The sequence below is a fragment of the Rana temporaria genome, chromosome 12, assembly GCF_905171775.1.
Source record: "Rana temporaria chromosome 12, aRanTem1.1, whole genome shotgun sequence".
In the NCBI taxonomy this organism is placed as follows: Eukaryota; Metazoa; Chordata; class Amphibia; order Anura; family Ranidae; genus Rana; species Rana temporaria.
This window is the reverse complement of record NC_053500.1, coordinates 139,673,721-139,695,984: the sequence shown is the minus strand read 5'-3', so window position 1 is coordinate 139,695,984 and position 22,264 is coordinate 139,673,721. Positions and strand designations below refer to the sequence as shown.

The window sequence follows — 22,264 nt, the reverse complement described above, 5'->3', positions numbered from 1 at the left end:
AGAAAACTATCTTTGGAACACTTTGTAGGAAATCTATCTTGAGATACCTACCTTGTGGACACCTTGGAGGAAATCCTGCTTGAGATATCTACCTTCTGTATACACTGGGGAAACCCTGCTTGAGATACCTACCTCCTGGACACATTGAAGGAAACCCTGCTTGAGACACCTACTTCCCGGACACTTTGGAGGAAATCCTGGATTTGATACCCTTTGATACCTACCTTCTGGGCTTCTTGGAGGAAATTTCTCATGAGAGACCTACCTCCGAAACAAATTGGAGGAAATCTTGCTGGAGATACCTACCTGTGCCAGGAAATCCGGTATCTTGAATTTTCATATCAAGCCGGCACTGATGACTTCTCCACAATGGAGTCAGGAACACGTGGACACCATTAAAACAGAAAGGTCACTTCTTCACATAAAGTCTTATAGACCATAAAACCAAACAGCACGATGTAAATCACCGAATTCTGATTGTGAGCACTTCTCCGGAATAAAATCATAAAAGTTCACCGGCTTTATTTCTTCTCCAATCGTAAAAGCCGCGCCCGATAATGCCGCACAAACAACTCCATTAAAGCTGAGCAGCAGACAGATGATTCAAAACATTCCGTATATTTCCGCGTCGAATATGCAAATGAGCTAGATACGCCGATTCAGGAACGTACGTGCGCCCGACGTATCAAGATACGTCGTTTACGTAAGGCGTCTGACCGGCGTAAAGTTACCCCTCATAAAGTAGGGGTAAATAATGTTAGGTATGGACGTAGGAAACGTCCGAACAGCATCGTATTTTACGTCGTTTGCATAAGTCGTCCGTGAATGGGGATGGGCGTAGGTTACGTTCACGTCGACTTAGCATTGGATCGGGCGTAATTTACTTTGAAAATTCGACGTGATACTGAGCATGCGCGCGCATGTGCCGTTCGTTAAGCGCGTCATTTAGGTGGGGTCACAAATCATTTACATACAACACGCCCCCTACCAGCCTAGTTTGAATTAGGCGGGCTTACGCCGGCCCATTTACACTACGCCGCCGTAACTTAGAGCGCAGGTTGTTTCTGAATACGGGACCTGCCGCTCTAAGTTACGGCGGCGTAGTGTATCTGAGATACGCTACGCCCGCCTAAAGATAGGCACTTCTTTGAGAATCTGGGCCTTTATATATATAGAATTGGTATTTCTACTGCTTCTATATATGACAGCTTCCAGCTGTCACTGGTTGCTAAGGAAGGAGGGGAAGCTGGCACCCACCTTGTCCCTAGCAACCTCTGATGTCACTGGCACCATTGACTTACATTGTCGGGAATTCCCAATGCATTAATAAAAGGGTGGGGATAGTGATTACATCATTACCCCAATATGCCTACTTGCCATATTCAGTCAGTGATGTCACCATTACCCCTGCCCCCTCACTTATACACAGTGGGGAAAATAATTATTTGGTTCCCTGCAGATTTTGTACCTTTGTACCTTTGCCCTGAGCCCTTTGGACTCTGAAGGGGGGCTTTGAGAACTCTAATTTAGGGGGAATGCTGGGAGCCCTTTCTTTGTTCTGCATCCGAGCGAGTGAGTACACTAAAGTAAGGGGATTCAGATGTAAGGGGAGCCCTGTGGACTCAGATCAGAGTCCACAGGGCTCCCCTTACATCAAAGTCCACAAGGCTCCCCTTACATTCGATTCCCTCTTAGATCAGAGTCCATAGGGCTCCCCTTAGATCCGAGTCAACAAGGCTCCCCTTAGATCAGAGTCCACAGGGCTCCCCTTACATTAAAGTCCACAGGGCTCCCCTTACATCTGATTCCCCCTTAGATCAGAGTCCATAGTGCTCCCCTTAGATCAGAGTCCACAGGGCTCCCCTTACATCTGATTCCCCCTTAGATCAGAGTCCACAGGGCTCCCCTTACATCAGAGTCAACAGGGCTCCCCCTAGATCAGAGTCCACAAGGCTCCCCTTATATCAGCGTCCACAGGGCTCCCCTTACATCAGAGTCCACAGGGCTCCCCTTAGATTAGAGTCCACAGGGCTCCCCTTACATCAGAGTCAACAGGGCTCCCCTTACATCAGATTCAGATGTAAGGGGAGCCCTGTGGACTCTGATGTAAGGGGAGCCCTGTGGCCTCTAATGTAAGGGGGATTCAGATGTAAGGGGAGCCCTGTGGCCTCTGATGTAAGGGGAGCCCTTTGGACTCGGATGTAACGATTACGGCTCCTTCGGGGATAATCGTTACATTTCCAATCCACTGTCGATCTTCTTCCCACTCAGGGGAGTCTCCAGGAAACGATTAGATTCTTCTTCATTTTGGAGACGTCCCTCGCTCAGCGGCGACACGGAATCGCAGTTTTAGGCCACAAAATATTTTTCCGCAAGCCAACTACGAAGTCCTCTCCCTCCGCAAATTGTTCCTTCCCGTCCTTTTACATCGCAGATTATTCAGAAATCGTTTCGGCGCCTAAAGCGTTTTCCTAAACATTTCTCTATTTTCTGGTAAAAGCCCGTTCTGTGGGTTTTTTTTTTTTTTCTTGGGAGAGGGGGGAGGGGATTACACGTGTAAAGTCTCTAATCTCTTTATTGACATCCTCGCCGCTCAGGTCTAACGGCGGAAGATTTAGCGTCGGCGGTTGTGTTTCTGTTTTAACCGGCGCGGGAGAAAAATACTCCGCTGACCCCAATCCTTTTGATTTAGAGGCCAAAAAAAAAAAGGAGCGCGTGTGTGTGTCCGCCCGGCCCGCCGTTTACAGAAAGTGGAAGATCGGAGGTGCGCATTAATAAATAACGGAGGTGATCGTCGGCTCCGAGCGCTCCGCCAGCTACTGAGATCTTTTGTAGTTTAAGCCGGAAAAACAAAACAGACGGGGGAAATGGATGGACTTCACAATTCTGCAATACAACGGAACCTCAGATTACGAGTATAATCCGTTCCAGGAGGACGCTTGTAATCCAAAGCACTCTCATATCAAAGCGAGTTTCCCCATTGGAGTCATGGAAACGAAAATAATTTGTTCCACATTGACTTCTATGGGATGCAATACCGCATGTGGCCAGAGGTGGAGGGGGGGCGCCAGAGAGACTCAGAAATACTCAAAGATCGTTGGGCTGATCTTGGAGACCCTCGGGAACTGAATATTTTCAAGTATTTCCAAGTATTTCCAAACGGCTCAGAACGGCTCCAGCAAAAAAAAAAATATTGCTCGTATTGCGAAAACGCTCGTTAACCGCGTTACTCGCAATCCGAGGTCACCACTGTAATTCGTTCCTGATATGTTACAATATTAAAAATACTGCCCACCCTTCATCATTAAAAAGGCCAACACTGAGCTCCACTCAGTGACTTTGCCTAGGCTGAGATGATCGTCATCAGTCTGCTGCAGGCAGGAAGAAGCGATCGCGGCGGGCCCGCGACGGCCGGTAATTGAGGCCGCGGCTTTGCAGGCCTTGTGAAGTCCCAAGCTCTTCCTTCTGTCAGCTGGCGCCATCTGGTGGTGGCCGTTGGCATTACAAGTTAAACAGCAATTATAATATGTAATTTTTCACTATTTTCACTGGGGTAGATTCAGGTAGGGGCGCGCACTGATACGGCGACGCAGTGTATCGTCTTTACGCTACGCCGCCGTAAATTACAGGAGCAAGCGCTGTATTCATGAAGCACTTGCTCCGTAATTTGCGGCGGCGTAGCGTAAAAGGGGCCGGCGTAAGCACGCGTAATTCAAATGATCCGGTAGGGGCCGTGGATCATTTAAATTAGGCGCGTTCCCGCTCCGAACGTACTGCGCATGCGCCGTCCCTAAAATTTCCCGACGTGCATTGCGGTAATTGACGTCGCAAGGACGTCATTGGCTTCGACGTGAATGTAAATGGCGTCCAGCGGCATTCACGGACGACTTACGCAAACAACGTAAACTTTTCAAATCGCGACGCGGGAACGACGTCGATACTTAACATTGGCTGCGCCTCCTAATAGCAGGAGCAGCCTTACGCCGAAAAAGCCTTAACGCAAACGACGTAAAAAAAACGACCGCCGGGCGCACGTACGTTTGTGAATCGGCGTAAGTATGTAATTTGCATACTCTACGCTGACAACTACGGAAGCGCCACCTAGCGGCCAGCGGGAGAATGCACCCTAAGATACGACGGCGTAAGAGACTTATGCCAGTCGTATCTTAGGCTAATGTCGGCGTATCTTGCTTTCTGAATACAGAAAATAGATACGCCGGCGCAGCTTTTGAATTACGCGGCGTATCTATGGATACGCCGGCGTAATTCTTTCCTGAATCTACCCCACTGTCATCTCCTTCCCTCTAATTAGAACCCCCAAACATTATATATATTTTTTATTCTAACACCCTAGAGAATAAAATGGCGGTCGTTGCAATACTTTCCGTCACACCGTATTTGCGCAGCGGTCTCACAAGCGCACTTTTTTGGGAAAAAAATTACACTTTTTTTTAATTAGAAAATAAGACAACAGTAAAGTTATCCCAATGTTTTTTAATATTGTGAAAGGTAATGTTACGCCGAGTAAATTGATACCCAACATGTCGCGCTTCAAAATTGCGTCCACTCGAGGAATGCCGACAAACTTTTACCCTTTAAAATCTTCATAGGCGACGTTTGAAAAAATCTACAGGTTGCATGTTTTGAGTTACAGAGGAGGTCTAGGGCTAGAATTATTGCTCTCGCTCCAACGATCGCGGCGACACCTCACATGTGTGGTTTGAACACCGTTTACATATGCGGGCGCTGCTCACGTATGCGTTCGCTTCTGCGCGCGAGCTCGTCGGGACGGGGCGCGTTTTCTGGCTCCTAACTTTTTTAGCTGGCTCCTAGATTCCAAGCAAATTTGTCAAACCCTGTATTAAGGAAATCTGCACACCCCCCTCCCCCCGCAGCGACTCGGTGAGCGTTTTTTTTTTAAAGAAAATCATTGCAGTGAAGCTAATCCAGCATCCAATAATCAGGACCCGGGCAGAGACATTGATAAGAGCGGCATTAATTATGTTGCTGGTTTTATAGCATTTAATTAAAACTTGTAATGAGCGGCTTCGGCGGTGACTTACGGCTCCTCTCCAGACACATTTCACTTCCTAACCGGGAGCCCCCGATGTCAGATAGAGAACCCCTCCCCCCTCCTTAAAGCCACGCAGGGCAGCCATCACCAATTTTGGGGCCCCTTACACAGCTTTAGGCAGGGTCCCCCTGGAGCTGCCGGAAAAAAAACAAGTGTAATCTCTTCTCTCCTGACGCAAGAAAATAAGTGGGGAGGGGGGGGGGAGTCCTGGGGACCATCGGGCCCCTTACAGGTGTAATGCAAAAAATGAAATTTTAAAAAAAATAAATAACAAAACGGGAGGGGGGGGGGGCAGCTGTGCACCTTACAGGTGTAATGCAAAAAAAAAAATGTAATCCAAAAAAAAAACGGGAGGGGGGCCAGCTGGGCCTGTAAGGGGCCCTGGGGACCATCGGGCCCCTTACAGGTGTAATGCAAAAAAAAAATTATAAATTAAAAAAATTAATAAAAAATAAAACGGGAGGGGGGCCGGCCGGGCATGTTAGGGGCCCTGGGGGACCGTCGGGCCCCTTACAGGTATAATGCAAAAAAGAAATAAATAAAAAAAACGGGAGGGGGCCAGCCGGGCCTGTAAGGGGCCCTGGGGACCATCGGGCCCCTTACAGGTGTAATGCCAAAAAAAAATTATAAATTAAAAAAATGAATAAAAAATAAAACGGGAGGGGGGCCGGCCCGGCCTGTAAGGGGCCCTGGGGACCGTCGGGCCCCTTACAGGTGTAATGCAAAAAATAAAAAATGTAAAAAAATAAATAAAAAACCGGGAGGGGGGCCAGCCGGGCCTGTAAGGGGCCCTTGGGACCGTTGGGCCCCTTACAGGTGTAATGCAAAAAATAAAAAAATAAAGAAATAAGAAAAACGTGAGGGGGGCCAGCCGGGACTGTAAGGGGCCCTGGGGACCATCGGGCCCCTTACAGGTGTAATGCAAATGAAAAAAAAATAAAAAATAAAATAAAAAAACGGGAGGGGAGCCAGCTGGGCCTGTAAGGGGCCCTGGGGACCGTTGGGCCCCTTACAGGTGTAATGCAAAAAAAAAATGGGAGGGGGGCCAGCTGGGCAGCAGGTAGGTCAGCAGAGTCATGCTGGGTAGCAGGCAGACATTCAGCAGAGTCACGCTGGGCAGCAAGTAGAAGGTCAGCCAAGTCAGGCTGGGCAGCAAGAAGAAGGTCAGCAAAGTCAGGCTGGGCAGCAAGAAGAAGGTCAGCAAAGTCAGGCTGGACAGCGGGTATAAGATCAGCAGAGTCAGGCTGGACAGAAGGCAGAAGATTAGAAGAGTCAGGCTGGACCGCAGATGTAAGGTCTGCATAGACTGCCAGGCAGCAAGTAGAAGGTCAGCAGATTCAGGCTGGCCACAGTGGCCAGCAGGCAGATAATGAACAAAGTCCGGCAAGCCGGGTCGGTAACTGATGAACAGATCGAGTATAAGCATGTAAGAAGAAGCATAGTCAGAAATCAAGCTGGAGTCGGTAACAGATGAGGGGGTCAGGAACAGAAGGAACAGGCAGAAGCATAGTCCATGAGCAAGCCAGGGTCAGTACAGGCAGATATCAGAAGTAGTCTAGGCAGGCTGAGTCGATAACGGATGATGAGATACAGAGTTGTAGGTAACAGGTTTCGTCAGCGGTCCGTGACGTCAGCACGGGGCTCCCTCCCCCTTCCCCCGGCCGGCGGGCCAGTAGGAGAGAGGAGCGGGGCCTTTGCGCATGAAACGCGTTGCTCTTTTACCTGGCTGCGTGTTTTGGCTGCTACTCCGCTAATATATTATTTTTATTTTTTTTTCCTCTTCTCCGGCTTTATGTCGAAACACAATTAAAATGTTTTGCCAGCTGGCTAACGACCTGCATCCAATATAACAAACCTCATTAATGAGCTTCTTGCATCTGACAAAGCTGCAAACAATTCGTTTGGAAAAAAAAAAAATGAACATAACAAAAAGCAATAAAAACAAAACTTATCTGAGCAAAGTGCGCGTTAGGTGAGACTCTGCTGCCTCCCGGTGGACAAACGAAATAATGCGATTCGCCGCACTCAGGAAAAATGTCAAGCTCTACATACATAACTGATACGTCAGCTGAAAAGTTATTGGCCTTTGATGGGCTTTTCTATTCCGCTTGTAATGCTTGTAATCCAAAGCACTCGCATATCAAAGCAAGTTTCCCCATAGAAGTAAATGGAAACAAAAATAGTTAGTTACGGATTGACTTCTATGGCATGCAATACTGCATGTGGCCAAAGGGGGGTTGCAATCCGGGGGCCCTGGGGACCTCTGGGTCCTTTAATAAAAAAAATAAAGAAAATAAAAGAAATAAAAAAATATATAAAAAAAATAGAAAATAAAAATGTATAAAAATAAATAAAACAAAGGGGGGTTGCCCTGGGGACCTCTGGGCCCTTTAATAAAAAAAAATAAAAGAAATAAAAAAATATATATAAAAAATAGAAAATAAAATGTTATACTCTGGGCCCCTTGGGACCTCTGGGCCCTTTAATAAAAAAAAATATATAAAAATGCTTTAAATAAAAATGTTATAAAAAAAAGGGGGGGTTGCCATCTGGGGCCCTGGGGACCTCTGTGCCCTTAAATAATAATAATAAAAAAAAAAAAAAGAGAGAAAAAAAATATATAAAAGAAAAAATAAATTATAAAAAAAGGGGGGTTGCAATCCGGGGCCCTGGGGACCTCTGGATCCTTTAAAAAAAAAGAAAAAGAAAGAATATAAAAGAAATAAAAAAATATATAAGAAAATAAAAATGTATAAAAAATAAATAAAACAAAGGGGGGTTGCCACCCGGGGCCCTGGGGACATCTGGGCCTTTTAATAAAAAAAATAAAGAAAATAAAAGAAATAAAAAAATATATTAAAAAAAATGAAAATAAAATTTTATAAAAAATTAAATATACAAAAAAAATAATTATATACATTTTTTTTAAAAAAAGGGGGGTTGCCATCTGGGGCCCTGGGGACCTCCGGGCCCCTTACAAAAAAAAAAATACAGAAAAAAGGGGGTTTTCACCCGGGCCCCTTACAGGTGTACTGCCTGCACCCCCATGATGGCAGCCCTGATGGTGGGACCCCGAATCCCGACATTGTGTATATGTCTTGGTCTGGACAACCGTAAAAGAAAAGTTATAACATTTCTCTGTAACTCCTGGCTAACGAGACACGGAGTGAGGAATTTGGGGGGCTGTATTTGTCGGCGCAGTGACAGGCGGCGACAAATTAATAAGCAGCCGCAGGCTTCCAGACCGGATCCTTCAGAAACTTCTTTCCCGTCTTCGCCAGACAGAAAAAGAAAAAACGGAGAAGATAATTGAAGTCCGTCCTCATCAAATATTGCGGTGTAATCAGAGCCTCTTCCCGAGGACGGAGGACGGGATTGGCTGTCGCGGCAGCAGATTGACGCAGAGAACGCGCCGTCCGCCCCCGACTCCTTCGCGGCGGAAAGCTTTCATGTCTGCCGATCGCGTATGAAGATTCGGTTTGTACTCCCACCTGAAAGGTAAATCGTCTTTGTAGCTGACAGATCCGCCTGGGATGCCGATATAATAAGCAGATTTCTGCGCTGAATATAAACTGAGGGGATCTGAGAGGGGCGGCGGAAGAGACGGCGGCGGAAGAGACGGCGGCAGAAGAGACGGCGGCGGAGGAGACGGCGGCGGAGGAGACAGCGGCTGAAGAGACGGCGGCAGAGGAGACAGCGGCGGAGGAGACGGCGGCAGAAGAGACGGCGGCGGAGGAGACAGCGGCTGAAGAGACGGCGGCAGAGGAGACGGCGGCGGAGGAGACGGCGGCGGAAGAGACGGCGGCGGAGGAGACAGCGGCGGAAGAGATGGCGGCGGAGGAGACGGCGGCGGAGGAGACGGCAGCGGAAGAGACGGCGGCGGAGGAGACGGCGGCAGAAGAGACGGCGGCGGAGGAGATGGCTGCAGAAGAGACGGCGGCAGAAGAGACGGCGGCGGAGGAGATGGCGGCAGAAGAGACGGCGGCAGAAGAGACATCGGCGGAAGAGATGGCGGCGGAGGAGACGGCGGTGGAGGAGACGGCGGCGGAAGAGACGGCGGCGGCGGAGGAGACCGCGGCGGAAGAGACGGCGACAGAAAACGTAACTTTCAATGGATGACAATCAGAGAGGAAAGAACTTTCATCCTCTGGAGATACAATTATTGTTAAAACAGCAGCATTAATCCTCCTACGTCCCGAAAAAAAAAAGTCCTGGCCCCCCCCCTGTTGATCGGTCGGGGTCCATGGAAATGTAATTTAAGCCCCCGTTTGCATTAGAGACCCCATCAGAATCCTCCCTTATATCAGAGTTAGCGAGTCTCCCCTTACATCACAGTCCCCATCAGTGCCCCCCCCTGACTTTAGAGACCCCATCAGAATCCTCCCTTATATCAGAGTCTCAATCAGTGCCCCCCCCTTACTTTAGAGACCCCATCAGAATCCTTCCTTATATCAGAGTCTCCATCAGTGTCCCCCCTTACATCAGAGTTCACCTTAGGAGGGACCTTTTACATCAGGGTCCCCATTAAAGTACCAGTCATATTAGGGCCCTTTTACATCAGTATCCGCTCTAGACCCCCCCCCCCCCCCTTACATCAGAATTCCTATCAGAGTTCCAGCTTACATCAGGGACCTTACCAGAGCCCCCCTTATATTGGAGCCCAGTTTAGGAGTTAGAGTCCTCATTGAATCAGCCCCCCCCCCACCATACATCAGAGCCCCCCTTACATCAGAGTTCCCATTAGAGTCCTCATTGAATCAGCCCCCCCCCCCCCACCATACATCAGAGTCCCCTCTTACATCAGAGCCCCCTTTACATCACGTCCTCCTCAGAGGCGGGAAGCGGACCCTAGTTCCTGCGCTGGATTTGGCCCCGTGGACCGTCGGTTTGGAGCTCCCAGCTTTAAAGGTGAAGATCGTTAACAATCCCATTTAAAACTCGTTACCTTTTATCAAAGAGTTAATGGCGGGTGATATCTGTCAGAATCTGGAGGAGTCTCATACGGGGGCCGCAGTCTCTCTGCTCTACATAAACCATCTGCGTCCGTAGAAAACACGAATTAAACAAACTGCGGCGTCTCGCTGAATGGCGTCCTTCTCACACAGACATTGTCAGCAATCTATCAATAACATTATTAGGAATACAGATGTAGCGATCAATAAAGCAGACGGATCCGAGGCGTATAACGGATCGAGCCCCTATACAATTACACTTATAAGACGAGCGCCATCGATTTCCCCGTCTTGCAGGAAAAGTAACGCTTTGGAGATGCATTAGCGGTCGGGGGGAATCGTTCCACAATAAGTATTATTTCATCCTCAATCAGCAAAATCTCCGTCCCATCGATTCAATCCGGAGAATCCGACCCGAAATATTTATACTCAGCCAACGCTTCATTCCGTCCGCCATCCGCCATGAACAGCCGATCGCACGAAACACGCCGACATGGTCAGGAGGTTCAGCGGTTGTTCGATTTGTGTGATGTACGGGTGGGGGGGGGGGCGCTCACTGTCGGAGGTGGTGGGGAGGGGGGCAGCGTCACGGAAACTGCCCACCTCCTGAAATCCGCATTTCGCACAGACTCTAGAATTTACACCGAATGCGGCAAAATACACACCGTGGGCCAGATCCACGAATCGCGGCGCTTCTCTCCGTCCGGCGTAGTGTATCTAAGATACACTACGTACGCCGCCGTAACTTACTTTTTTTTTTTTTGTATCCTCAAAGAATTCCCACCGTAAGTTACGACGGCGTAGTGTAACTTAGGCGGCGTAAGGGCGCGCAATTCAAATGTATGTGATGGGGGCGTGTTTTATGTTAATACGTCGTGACCCGACGTAAATGACGTTTTTTTTTTACGGCGCATGCGCCGTCCGTGGGGGTATCCCAGTGCGCATGCTCGAAATTAAACCGGAACAAGCCAATGCTTACGACGGTGACGTCATTCTACGCAAATCCCTATTCGCGAACGACTTACGCAAACGACGTAACATTTTCAAAATTTGACGCGGGAACGACGGCCATACGTACACCTCATATAGCAGGGGTAACTATAGGCCGGAAAAAGCCGAACGCAAACGACGTAAAAAAATGCGCCGGCCGGACGTACGTTCGTGGATCGCCGTATCTAGCTAATTTGCATACTCGACGTGGAATTGGACGGAAACGCCACCTAGCGGCCAGCGTAAATATGCACCTACGATCCGACGGCGTACTAAGACGTACACCAGTCGGATCTAGCACAGCTTCAGTCGTATCTTGTTTTGTGGATACAAAACAGAGATACGACGGGGCATTTTAAAAATTACGCGGCGTATCAATAGATACGCCGGCGTAATTCGTTTGTGGATCTGGCCCAGTGATTACACAGCACAGAGCAGCTCCACTTGGCTCTGTGCCTTTAGCTAGTGCTCTCTGCAGGGCTGGGTGCGCGCAACAACAGAAGGACATGTGGGCCCAGTTGGCTCCACCCACTACAGAAAACTACAGGAGGGGGAGGAGACAAGACTAGTCACCCTACACAAGGGGAGGGGGATCTGTGGGAGGGACCCAGCAGGCTCCATCCATTCAAAAAAAAAACCTACAGAAGTGGGTGTAGACAAGACGAGTCCCCCCTGCACAAGGATAGAAAGCAGAGCTGTGATAGGGCCCCGGCATGCTCCACCCACCACAGAAAACTGGGGCAGAGACAAGACCACTCCCCCTGCACAAAGAGAGAGAGAGCAGAACTTTGGGAGGGGCCCAGCAGACCCCACCCACTACAGGCTGTATGTAAAAAAACTACAGGAGGGGGTGGAGACAAGACCAGTCACTTTGCACAATGAGAGAGAGCAGAGCTGTGGAAGGGGCCCGACTGGCTCCACCCACTAGAGAAAACTACAGGAGGGGGTGGAGACAAGACCAATCTCCCTGCAAAAGGAGAGAGAGAGAGCAGGGTTGTGGGAGGGACTCAGCAGGCTCCACCCTCTACAGGGGGGTGGAGACAAGACCAGTCACTTTGCACAAAGAGAGAGTAGAGCTGTGGGAGGAGCTCAACAGGCTCCAACCACAACAGAAAACTACAGATGGGGCGGAGACAAGACCACTCCCCCTGCACAAGGAGAGAGAGCATAACTTTGGGAGGGGCCCAGCAGACCCCACCCACTACAGGCTGTATGTAGAAAACTACAGGAGGGGGTGGAGACAAGACCAGTCACTTTGCACAGAGAGAGAGAGCAGAGCTGTGGGGGGGGGGGGCTCAACAGGCTCCACCCACTAGAGTAACCTACAGAAGGGGGTGGAGACAAGACCAGTCTCCCTGCACAAAGAGAAAGAGCAGGGTTGTGGGAGGGACTCAGCAGGCTCCACCCACTACAGGGGGGGGCGGAGACAAGACCAGTCACTTTGCACAAAGAGAGAGCAGCTGTGGGAGGGACCCAACGGGCTCCACCTACTAGAGAAACTTACAGAAGGGGGTGGAGACAAGACCAGTCTCCCTGCACAAAGAGAGAGAGCAGGGTTGTGGGAGGGACTCAGCAGGCTCCACCCACTACAGGAGGGGTGCAGACAAGACCAGTCTCCCTGCACAAAGAGAGAGAGCAGGGTTGTGGGATGGACTCAGCAGGCTCCACCCACTACAGGAGGGGTGGAGACAAGACCAGTCTCCCTGCACAAAGAGAGAGAGCAGGGTTGTGGGAGGGACTCAGCAGGCTCCACCCACTACAGGAGGGGGCGGAGACAAGACCAGTCTCCCTGCACAAAGAGAGAGAGCAGGGTTGTGGGAGGGACTCAGCAGGCTCCACCCACTACAGGAGGGACGGAGACAAGACCAGTCTCCCTGCACAAAGAGAGAGAGCAGGGTTGAGGGATGAACTCAGCAGGTTCCACCCACTACAGGAGGGGCGGAGACAAGACCAGTCTCCCTGCACAAAGAGAAAGCAGTGTTGTGGGAGGGACTCAGCAGGCTTCACCCACTACAGGAGGGGCGGAGACAAAACCAGTCTTCCTGCACAAAGAGAGAGCAGCAGGGTTGTGGGATGAACTCAGCAGGCTCCACCCACTACAGGAGGGGAGGAGTCAAGACCAGTCTCCCCTCTACAAGGAGAGAGGGCAGCAGCGGGCGGTCTTTATTACAGGAAGTCTCACGCTGGATTGTTGCACAGATCTGGAAGAAGATTCTAGAAGAATAGATGACACAGGAAGTGTAATTTTGCGGTGTCACCGGCACCGAGGAGGAAGCCATAAAATATTACCAAGAAAAGGAAGTACGCGGAATAATTACATAGCGGGTGGAAGGTGTAGGAAGGGTTACCTCGTCCCGTAATCCCAACGTCTTCTGGCGCCGGAGAAGCGTCGTCGGCTCCTCCTCACTCGACATTCGAAAAAAAAAAAAATCCGTATTGATTTCGCTCTGTAATTGCGTTTCCCTCTATGAATAAATTTGAATAAGTGGCGTTGTATTCGGTTTTCGCGCAGAACGACGTTCATAATGGGCTCTCCGGGAAAAAAAAAGGGAAATAAATCAAGCCGGCGCTTCTCAACAGAGGAAACGTTCGGCGTCTTTGTGTTCCCGGCGTCGGTTCCCTTTTAACGTTCACCAAAGCCGTACGCGGCGACCGCGGAATTACCATTACAAAAGTCACAACTGTGATAGGAAAGGAAGAGGAGGAGGAGGGGGAGGGGGACGCCGCTTCTGAGATCCATCAAGGTGGAAATCTGTCGTGCTAAACGCGACGTTTTCTTCCGACGGATTTCACTCTAATTATTTTCAAGTGTTATGGAGAGCGGATGACATCGTCCCCTCCCCCGTTATGTCCCACTCCGATCACAGAACTTTCCCCCTCCTGATAGGACCGCGGGCCATCGAGGGGCGGAGAGTCCGATTGGCAGGAAGAAAATAATCATCAAACGCGACGCACAGCGAGTCTGCGCCACAAATCATCAACTCTTCATATCCCGACATTTACAGAGGAAATCCAGAGATGGAAATTATATTATATTACAGCTTCAATCAACTCTCTTTATACTCTGTATACACCAGACCATGTCTGGAAATCACTGTATAGACACCACTACTATCCCACTACTACACAGCTACTATCCCACTACTACACCGCTACTACACTGCTACTATCCCACTACTACACCGCTACTACACTGCTACTATCCCACTACTACACTGCTACTATCCCACTACTACACCGCTACTACACTGCTACTATGCCACTACTACACCGCTACTATCCCACTACTACACTGCTACAATCCCACTAATACACTGCTACTGTCCCACTACTACGATCCCACTGATACACTGCTACTACCCCATTACTACACTGCTAGTACACCACTACTACCCTGCTGCTGCTGCATCACTGCTACCCCACTACTACTACTTCACTGTTGAAACAAGGGATAATCAAACCCATCTTAAAGAAACCCACCCTTGACCCCAAAGACCCTGAACATCGTTGTCCCATAACAGGCCTGAACGTTTTCTCCGAGGTAATGGAGAAAGTGGTGGTACAACAGCTGCAACAGCATTTAGACATCCATAATTTGCTCGATCCTTATCAATCGGGTTTCCGTCCAGGGTACGGGACGGAAACAGCATTGCTCAAAATATGGGATGACGCTCTCGAGGCCGCAGACGAAGGAGAACCTTGTCTTCTAGTACTGTTGGACCTTAGCGCAGCTTTTGATACGGTTGACCACAAACTATTGCTAATTCGGCTAGCTGAAGTAGCCAAGATCGCGGAATGTGACTTACACTGGTTCTCCTCCTTTTTGGAAAACCGATCACAAGTGGTGAAACTGGGACCATTCACTTCTGAAAAACGCACGGTGTCATGCGGAGTCCCTCAAGGATCCCCTCTGTCCCCGGTGCTGTTTAAAGCGGATGTGCCATGGGAACAAAATATTAAAAGCCAGCAGCTACAAATACTGCAGCTGCTGACTTTTAATATTAGGACACTTACCTGTCCTGGAGTCCAGCGCCGATCGCAGCAGAGCACGAGCAATCGCTCGTCACTCTGCTGCTCCCCCCGCCATCCACGCTGAGGGAACCAGGAAGTGAAGCGCTGCGGCTTCACTGCCCGGTTCCCTACGGCGCATGCGCGAGTCGCGCTGCGCCCGCCGATTGGCTCACACACTGTGTGCTGGGAGCCGAGTGTTCCCAGCACACAACGGGCGACAGACGGGATGTGACGGAATGCCCGTCTTTTGCCCGTAGCGTGTGGCCGGAAGTGGGTGCAAATACCTGTCTTTAGACAGGTGTCTGCACCCCCCTCCCCCCTGAAAGGTGTCAAATGTGACACCGGAGGGGGGGAGGGTTCCAATCGGTGGGAGTTCCACTTTAGGGTGGAGAACCGCTTTAATATCTATCTCCGCCCTCTTTTTGAAATTATCAGCAGCCAAAAGCTGCTCTACCACTCTTATGCGGATGACACACAATTGTATTTCCGCATCTGCAACAAAAAGGATCATCATCTCGGTCTAGAGAAATCCCTCTCTTTGATAGAGAACTGGATGACAAAGAGTTATCTTAAACTCAACGGAGCGAAAACAGAACTTCTTATGTTTCACGCCAATCGGAAGAATCAACTAGCAACAACCTGGATACCTCCGCCCATTCTGGGCCAAATCATCACCCCTAGCGCCAAAGTCAAAAGTCTCGGGGTCATCTTCGACACCTACATAGGGTCAGTAGTCAGCGGATCCCACCATCGGCTACGCCTACTACGCAGACTTATTCCATTTATTCCTAAAGAAGACATAGCAGTCATGGTGGAAAAAATTGTTAACTCCAGACTGGACTATGCAAATGCCCTTTACCTCGGACTCCCAAAGAACCAAATCACTCGTCTGCAAGTCGTTCAGAACACGGCCGCGCAACTGGTGACTGGGAAAAAACCATGGGAATCAATCTCACCTTCATTGAGATCCCTTCACTGGCTGCCAGAGAAAGACAGAATCACTTTCAAAGCGCTTTGTCTGACGCAGAAATGCCCCCCAATATCTATGCGACAAAATAAAAGCCTACAACCCCAATCGCGCTCTGCGATCCTCCAAGCAAAATCTACGCCAAATCCCCAAAACCAGATACAAGTCCAAAGGAGAAAGAAGATTTGCTGTCCAAGGCCCCTCGACTTTGGAACACTTTGCCAACCTCCATTCGGTTGGAGGAGAACCATTTGGCCTTTAGGAGGAAGATCAAAATCAACCTCTTCTGAGGTCAAAGGAGAAATGGTCAAACAAGCGCCCAGAGGCGATTCAGTTCGCATGTGCAGCACTATATACATTTTTTCACTCACTCACTACTACCCCCATTACTACACTGTTACTACCCCACTACTACCCTGCTACTGCATCACTGCTACCCCGCTACTACCCCACTACTACACTGCTACTACCTCACTACTACTACACTGCCACTACCCCACTACTACATTGCTACTACCCCACTACTATGCCGCTACTACACTGCTACTACCCCACTACTACACTGCTGCTGCACCACTACTACACTGCTACTGTCTCACTACTACCCCCATTACTACACTGCTAATACCCCACTACTATGCCACTGTTGCACCACTGCTATGCCGCTGCTGCAACACTTCTACCCCACTACTACCCTGCTGCTGAACCACTGCTACTACCCCCACTACTGCATTGTCACTACCCCACTACTATGCTGCTGCTGCTGCACCACTGCTACCCCACTACTACTAACTCAATACTCCACTACTACACTGCTGCTGCACCACTACTACACTGCTACTATCTCACTACTACCCCCATTACTACACTGCTACTACCCGACTACTATGCCGCTGCTGCACCACTTCTACCCCACTATTATCTTGCTACTACCCTGCTGCTGAACCACTGCTACTACCTCACTACTACCCCCACTACTGCATTGTTACTACCCCACTACTATGCTGCTGCTGCACCACTGCTACCCCACTACTACTAACTCAATACTCCACTACTACACTGCTACCCCACTACTACCCCCATTACTACGCTGCTACTCTCTTTGCTTCTGATCCCTGCTTTGCTCTCTGTGTACAGAGCCCTGGGCTGTAATTGGTTCCCTTATCTGTACTTCATCCATGTTTTAAGCCGGTGTAGTGTCACAGTCTCCTGCCTATCGTAGAATGCTGCAGAAGTCACGTGGCGGCCAACTGCGCATGCGCGATGCGTTCCAAACACCAGCGAACCCGGCATTCAGGGCGACGTGGATTTAGAGGAAACTGGCCAGTCGGCCTCACGTCGTCGCTTCGCTCGGACTGCTCCCTCCGCTCGCTCGGCCTCCTGGCTCTTTTTTTAACATTCTCCAATCCACGGGGATATTAAGGAAAGAGCCTGGATGCCGACCGAGGTTTCACTGGTGTGTACTGTCGTGAATCCATTGGAACGCATCGCACTTGCGTTTTGAACGCATTGCGCATGCGCAGTTGGCCGCCACGTGACTTCCGCAGCATTCTACGATAGGCAGCAAAATGTGACAATACACCGGTTCTACTTTTAAAAAAAATCAAGCTACTGCCATCCAGGTACACCCTGACCCCGATGTTGCTATTTTTCCTTATAAATAAAGTTTTTATCAAGTATTAGATAGGTACAGGCCACAAACATGACATCATTATAGGGTGTGTGTGTGTATAATGTATAAACATAAGTCGCTCTTCTTACGGCTCTACACCCATCTTTTACAGCATCTCAGCTTCAGCGCCTCGCACGGGTCACATGACTCCACTCCCTGCTCCGCCCTCCCAAGCTCTCGCTCCGCCCTCCCCAGCTCGCGCTCTCACTAAGTTTGTCCACCTCCGGCCGCCGTTTCCGGATTAAAGCCAAGGAAGCCGGAAGTGACGTTCCTTTCTTTCCTCTGGTTTCTGGATCCGTAGCCGGTGAGTGTCTCAGCCGTGCGATCCGCTTCCATCCTCCGTGTAGGCCGGTTCTCGGCGGCGGAGAGGTGTGCGGGGGGTCGGGTGAGGGGTGGAGGAGGCCGGGTGGGGAGGTAGTTGTTGGGGGATCGGAGATGAGATGTGTGGAGGATAATTGTGTGTTTTTTTTTTCTCTCCCCCCCGCAGGTCCCGGATAGAGCTGCAGCCATGGTGAGTCCTGTGTGTGGTCACGTGTCATTAAAGAGGACCTGTCCCCTCCCCCCTCCAATAATAGATGAGCTGTCCCCCCAATAATAGATGAGCTGTCCCCCCAATAATAGATGAGCTGTCCCCCCCAATAATAGATGAGCTGTCCCCCATGTTTCCCCCTGGTGCGGCTGTCGGGGTGTCCTATCAAGTTCACACTTGCACCTTTAGGTGGCATTAGACAGGTGTGTAAACTGTTTGTGGGTGCCCCCCTGGTAATGATGGGTGGAGTGATTCTTCCTCTGGGTGGCGAAGGCAGGTGGCATGCCCGTTTGTGATGACACACCCTGCCCTCCTTCCTCTGGTGGGTGGCATGCTCTTTCCTCTGGGTGACGGTGGGTGGCATGCCCTCCTGATGATGACATACCCTGCCCTCCTTCCTCTGGTGGATGGCATGCTCCCTCAGTTACAGCGGGTGGCATGCCCTTCTGTTGATGACACACCCTGCCTTCTCCCTCTGGCGGGTGGCACGCTCCTTCCTCTGATAGGGGGGCATGCTTGCCCTCTTGTTGGTGATGATGCACCCTGCCCTTCTCCCTCTGGGTGGCATGCTGCTTCCTTTGGCAATGCCAGGTGGCATGCATGCCCTACTCCCGCTGGTGACGACACTCCCTGCACTCCTTCCTCTCATCGGTGGCACGCTCCTTCCTCTGGTGCTGGCCATGGCAGGTGGCATGCCCTCCTGGTGATGACACACCCTGCACTCCTTCCTCTGGTGGGTGGCATGCCCTCCTGACACACCCTGCCCGTCTCCCTCTGGTGGGTGGCAATGGCGAGTGGCATGCTTGCCCTCTCGTTGGTGATGTACCCTCCCCTTATCCCTCTGGGTGGTACGCTCCTTCCTCTGGCGATGCCAGGTGGCACACATGCCCTACTCCCGCTGATGACGAAACACCCTGCACTCCTTCCTCTGGTCGGTGGCACGTGCCTTCCTCTGGTCATGGCGGGTGGCACACCCTCCCACTGATGACACCCTGCCCTTCTCCCTCTTGGTGGTGCACTCCTTCCTCTGGCGATGCCAGGTGGCACGCATGTCCTGCTGGCGAAGACATGCCTTGTGCTCTGTGTGGCACCGGCATCCCGCGTGCCACCCCCCCCCCCTCTGACAGTCTGTGCAGTAGTAAGTAGTTCACACAGAGCATGAGGAATGTTTAGTGATTTGCAGCAGTCCTATTAAGAGATGGTGGACTGGCATGGCTTCCCCATGACCCTCTCCTCTGTGTACGGGGGAGGGGGGGGATGTCTGCCTTGTGTTGGTCGTCCTGAAATTAAAACTCTCCTGTTTTATTTTTTTTAGCCTCGCAAAATTGAAGAGATCAAGGACTTCCTGCTGACAGCCAGAAGGAAGGACGCCAAATGTGAGTATTCACTTCCCAGCGCAACTTTACCGATACCTGTCCAGGTCTCCGTCCCCTACTCAGTTCTGATAGAGCCCCGGTCATCAACCCTCCTCGGGACCCACTAACAGGCCAGGTTTTATGTATTACCTTATCACTGAGCAGCAAATGATATCACCTGTGATGTATTTCAGTTATCTTGCAAACCTGGCCTGTTGGTGTGCCCTGAGGACAGGAGTTGATGACCATTGTGATAACGAACCTGAAATTCAGTCCGGGTTTTACAGGTGATGGTCAACATACAGTATCACATTGTACCCTCTGTTGACCTCCGTTACCTGTGCAGTACTGACACTGCTGCTTGCTCCTCCATACCCTACTTTCTGTAGCAGACTGGGAGACTAACAGCTTCCCTCTGGAGGATGCCCCTGGTTTTAGCGGTTGCACTTAAAGGCATCCTTCCGATATGTAGAAGTTGCAGCCGGCGATTCTTTATTTTTTTGCAGAAGAGGTCTAATTAGCCACTCGCTCACTTCTGCAGGGTACCCTGCCACCGCAGGCTCTCTGGTTCCATCGTGGAGCCCGGGAGAGATGCGGCCGGTGGTGATGGCTGCCCTATACGGAGAGAGTAACTGATTCCCCCCCCCCCCCCCCCTCTGGAAACCAGGAGGGGCGAGTTCTGCCATCACTCCTAGTTTCGGCTACCTGGCGGCCAGGAAAGCCGATGTTCTGTCAGATGAGCAAACCTGCTAACTGAAGCGACTTTTCGTCGGCTGCATATGTGTTCCACTGCTACCAGGTTTGCTAATCTGACAGAACATCCGCAGCGGACTTCTTACTACACCTAGCTACCTCCTTGAATTTCAGAGTAATTTTAGCAATAAATTGAGCGCATATAAATACAGTATATTGACATCTGTGATGCTGTTTGGATGTTTAATTTTGAAAGGCTAAATGTTTAGCGCAGAGTAATGCGAAGTGTACCAACATGGCCGCCGCCACTTTCCTACTGCTAGTGTACATACTCGCCAGCACATCATGATCGGTGACTTCCACCCAAAGGTTTCTTTTTAATGAAAGAGATCGCATCGCAAGATAAGTGCAATGTTTTGGAGCCGCGCAGGGACCCTTCGTCAGGAATGATGAAGGGGCCCTGCGCCACCCCGAAACATTGCATTGGGACCATCTCTCCAAAAATGTAATGTGGTCTCTCCCCCCCCCCCAGAAAGGTTTACTGAAGTAGAGAAAATTTCTTGCAGGAGCTGTCGTTGCTTTCTCTTATCTGTGGCCTCATATTAAAGCTTCTCTCTTCCTTACAGCTGTTAAGATTAAGAAGAACAAGGATAATGTGAAATTCAAGGTCCGCTGCAGCAAATACCTGTACACTCTGGTCATCACCGACAAAGAGAAGGCAGAGAAACTGAAACAGTCCCTTCCCCCAGGTGAGTCCACCAGCCTTTTATCTATAGGGGTGTGTAAAACCTTGGTTTGAGAGTTTTTCAAGACAAGCAAAATGTTTTAATAACATTTTACTTGATATACAAGCGATGTCTTGATATAAGAGTAGCGTCATGTCACAACGGAGTATAAAAAAAAGAAGAGCCTCTAAGTGTAGCAATATTTAATGAAGGGACAACATTTAGCAACTTATTGCTGCACTTAGAGGCGCCTCTCTTCTCTTTTATACCCTGTAAATAAAAAAAACTATTTTGATATACAAGTGCTTTGGATTACAAGCATGTTTCTGGAACGAATAATGCTTGCAAACCAAGGTTTTACTGTATGTGTACACACATATTATGACTTGCCCCCGTTCCTTCTGCTTTTACTAGCGATGTGTCTTTTACATTGTCCCTTCCATTTCTGTATATGAATGACGGCACTTATTTGTATTTTTTTTTTAACGTGGAGAACAAAAGAGCCCCCCCCCCCCCCCAACAAAAAAAAAAATCCATCCCATGCACTTAAAAGCATTCAAAATGCAAGTTTGGGTTTGAATGCGGACTTTTTTTTTTTTGCTTCGGGAGAGGGGCGGGTAAATGTAAAAAGCGTCTGCCGCAAGGTGCAAAATGTGGCAGCAGAGGGGGAGGGAGCAAGCGAGCAGAGCTTCCCCTTTTGGGTGGCACCCTGCTTAGAGTTTCAGGTGATTTATTAACTGACAGTTGTGCATTATTGTCTATATCAAAGGGGGTCTCCAAACTACGCCCCCCTCCCAGTTCAGGAACTACAATTCCCGTCATGTCTGCAAATGTCAGTTTTACAATGCCTCATGGGACATGTAGTCCTGCAACAGCTGGAGGGCCGTAGTTTGGAGATCCCTGGTCTATATCTTATCCTAGGCTTTGTTGGTATTTTGAACTAAAATGCTAAACCCCCTACTGGTGGGTAGGACTGTCCCAGAGCACTTCTAATGGTTTTCTCTTTTTTTTGTTTTGCAGGTCTGTCAGTAAAAGAACTGAAGTAAATCCTTTTTTTCTTGTCCTTTTTGTTCAATAAAAAAAAATGTAAAAAGAAAAACGACTTGGATGTTTTATTTGTGTAAAAAAAAAAAAAAAAATGGTTTGTCATTCTGCTACTGGAATAGTATTCCTTATGTTAAAGCAGAACTATACACACTGATTTAAAGCGGAGCTCCTGGCACCTTTGGGGGGGGGGGGTGTACCTGTTTTTGTCCCATGGAAGATCGGACCTCCTCCTGAGGTGCTGACACCACA

At 49.7% G+C, this 22,264-nt stretch overlaps 1 protein-coding gene across 1 annotated transcript; it reads left to right on the top strand.

Moving 5' to 3' along the window:
* The first annotated feature begins 17,885 nt into the window (after positions 1-17,885).
* On the top strand, positions 17,886-22,064 carry RPL38 (ribosomal protein L38). The gene is made up of 5 exons (XM_040330985.1): positions 17,886-17,970; positions 18,154-18,177; positions 19,511-19,571; positions 20,870-20,992; positions 21,989-22,064. The coding sequence occupies exons 2-5, from the start codon at positions 18,175-18,177 to the stop codon at positions 22,012-22,014; spliced, it is 213 nt and encodes a 70-aa protein (XP_040186919.1). The 5' UTR covers positions 17,886-17,970; positions 18,154-18,174; the 3' UTR covers positions 22,015-22,064.
* The last annotated feature ends 200 nt before the right edge of the window (positions 22,065-22,264 follow it).

What these genes read in the sequence shown, in the direction of transcription:
- RPL38 (XM_040330985.1), top strand. An exon ending in CAGAAGGAAGGACGCCAAAT is followed by an intron (nt 19,572 to 20,869) that starts GTGAGTATTCAC and finishes TCTTCCTTACAG; the next exon opens with CTGTTAAGATTAAGAAGAAC. An exon ending in GAAACAGTCCCTTCCCCCAG is followed by an intron (nt 20,993 to 21,988) that starts GTGAGTCCACCA and finishes TTTGTTTTGCAG; the next exon opens with GTCTGTCAGTAAAAGAACTG.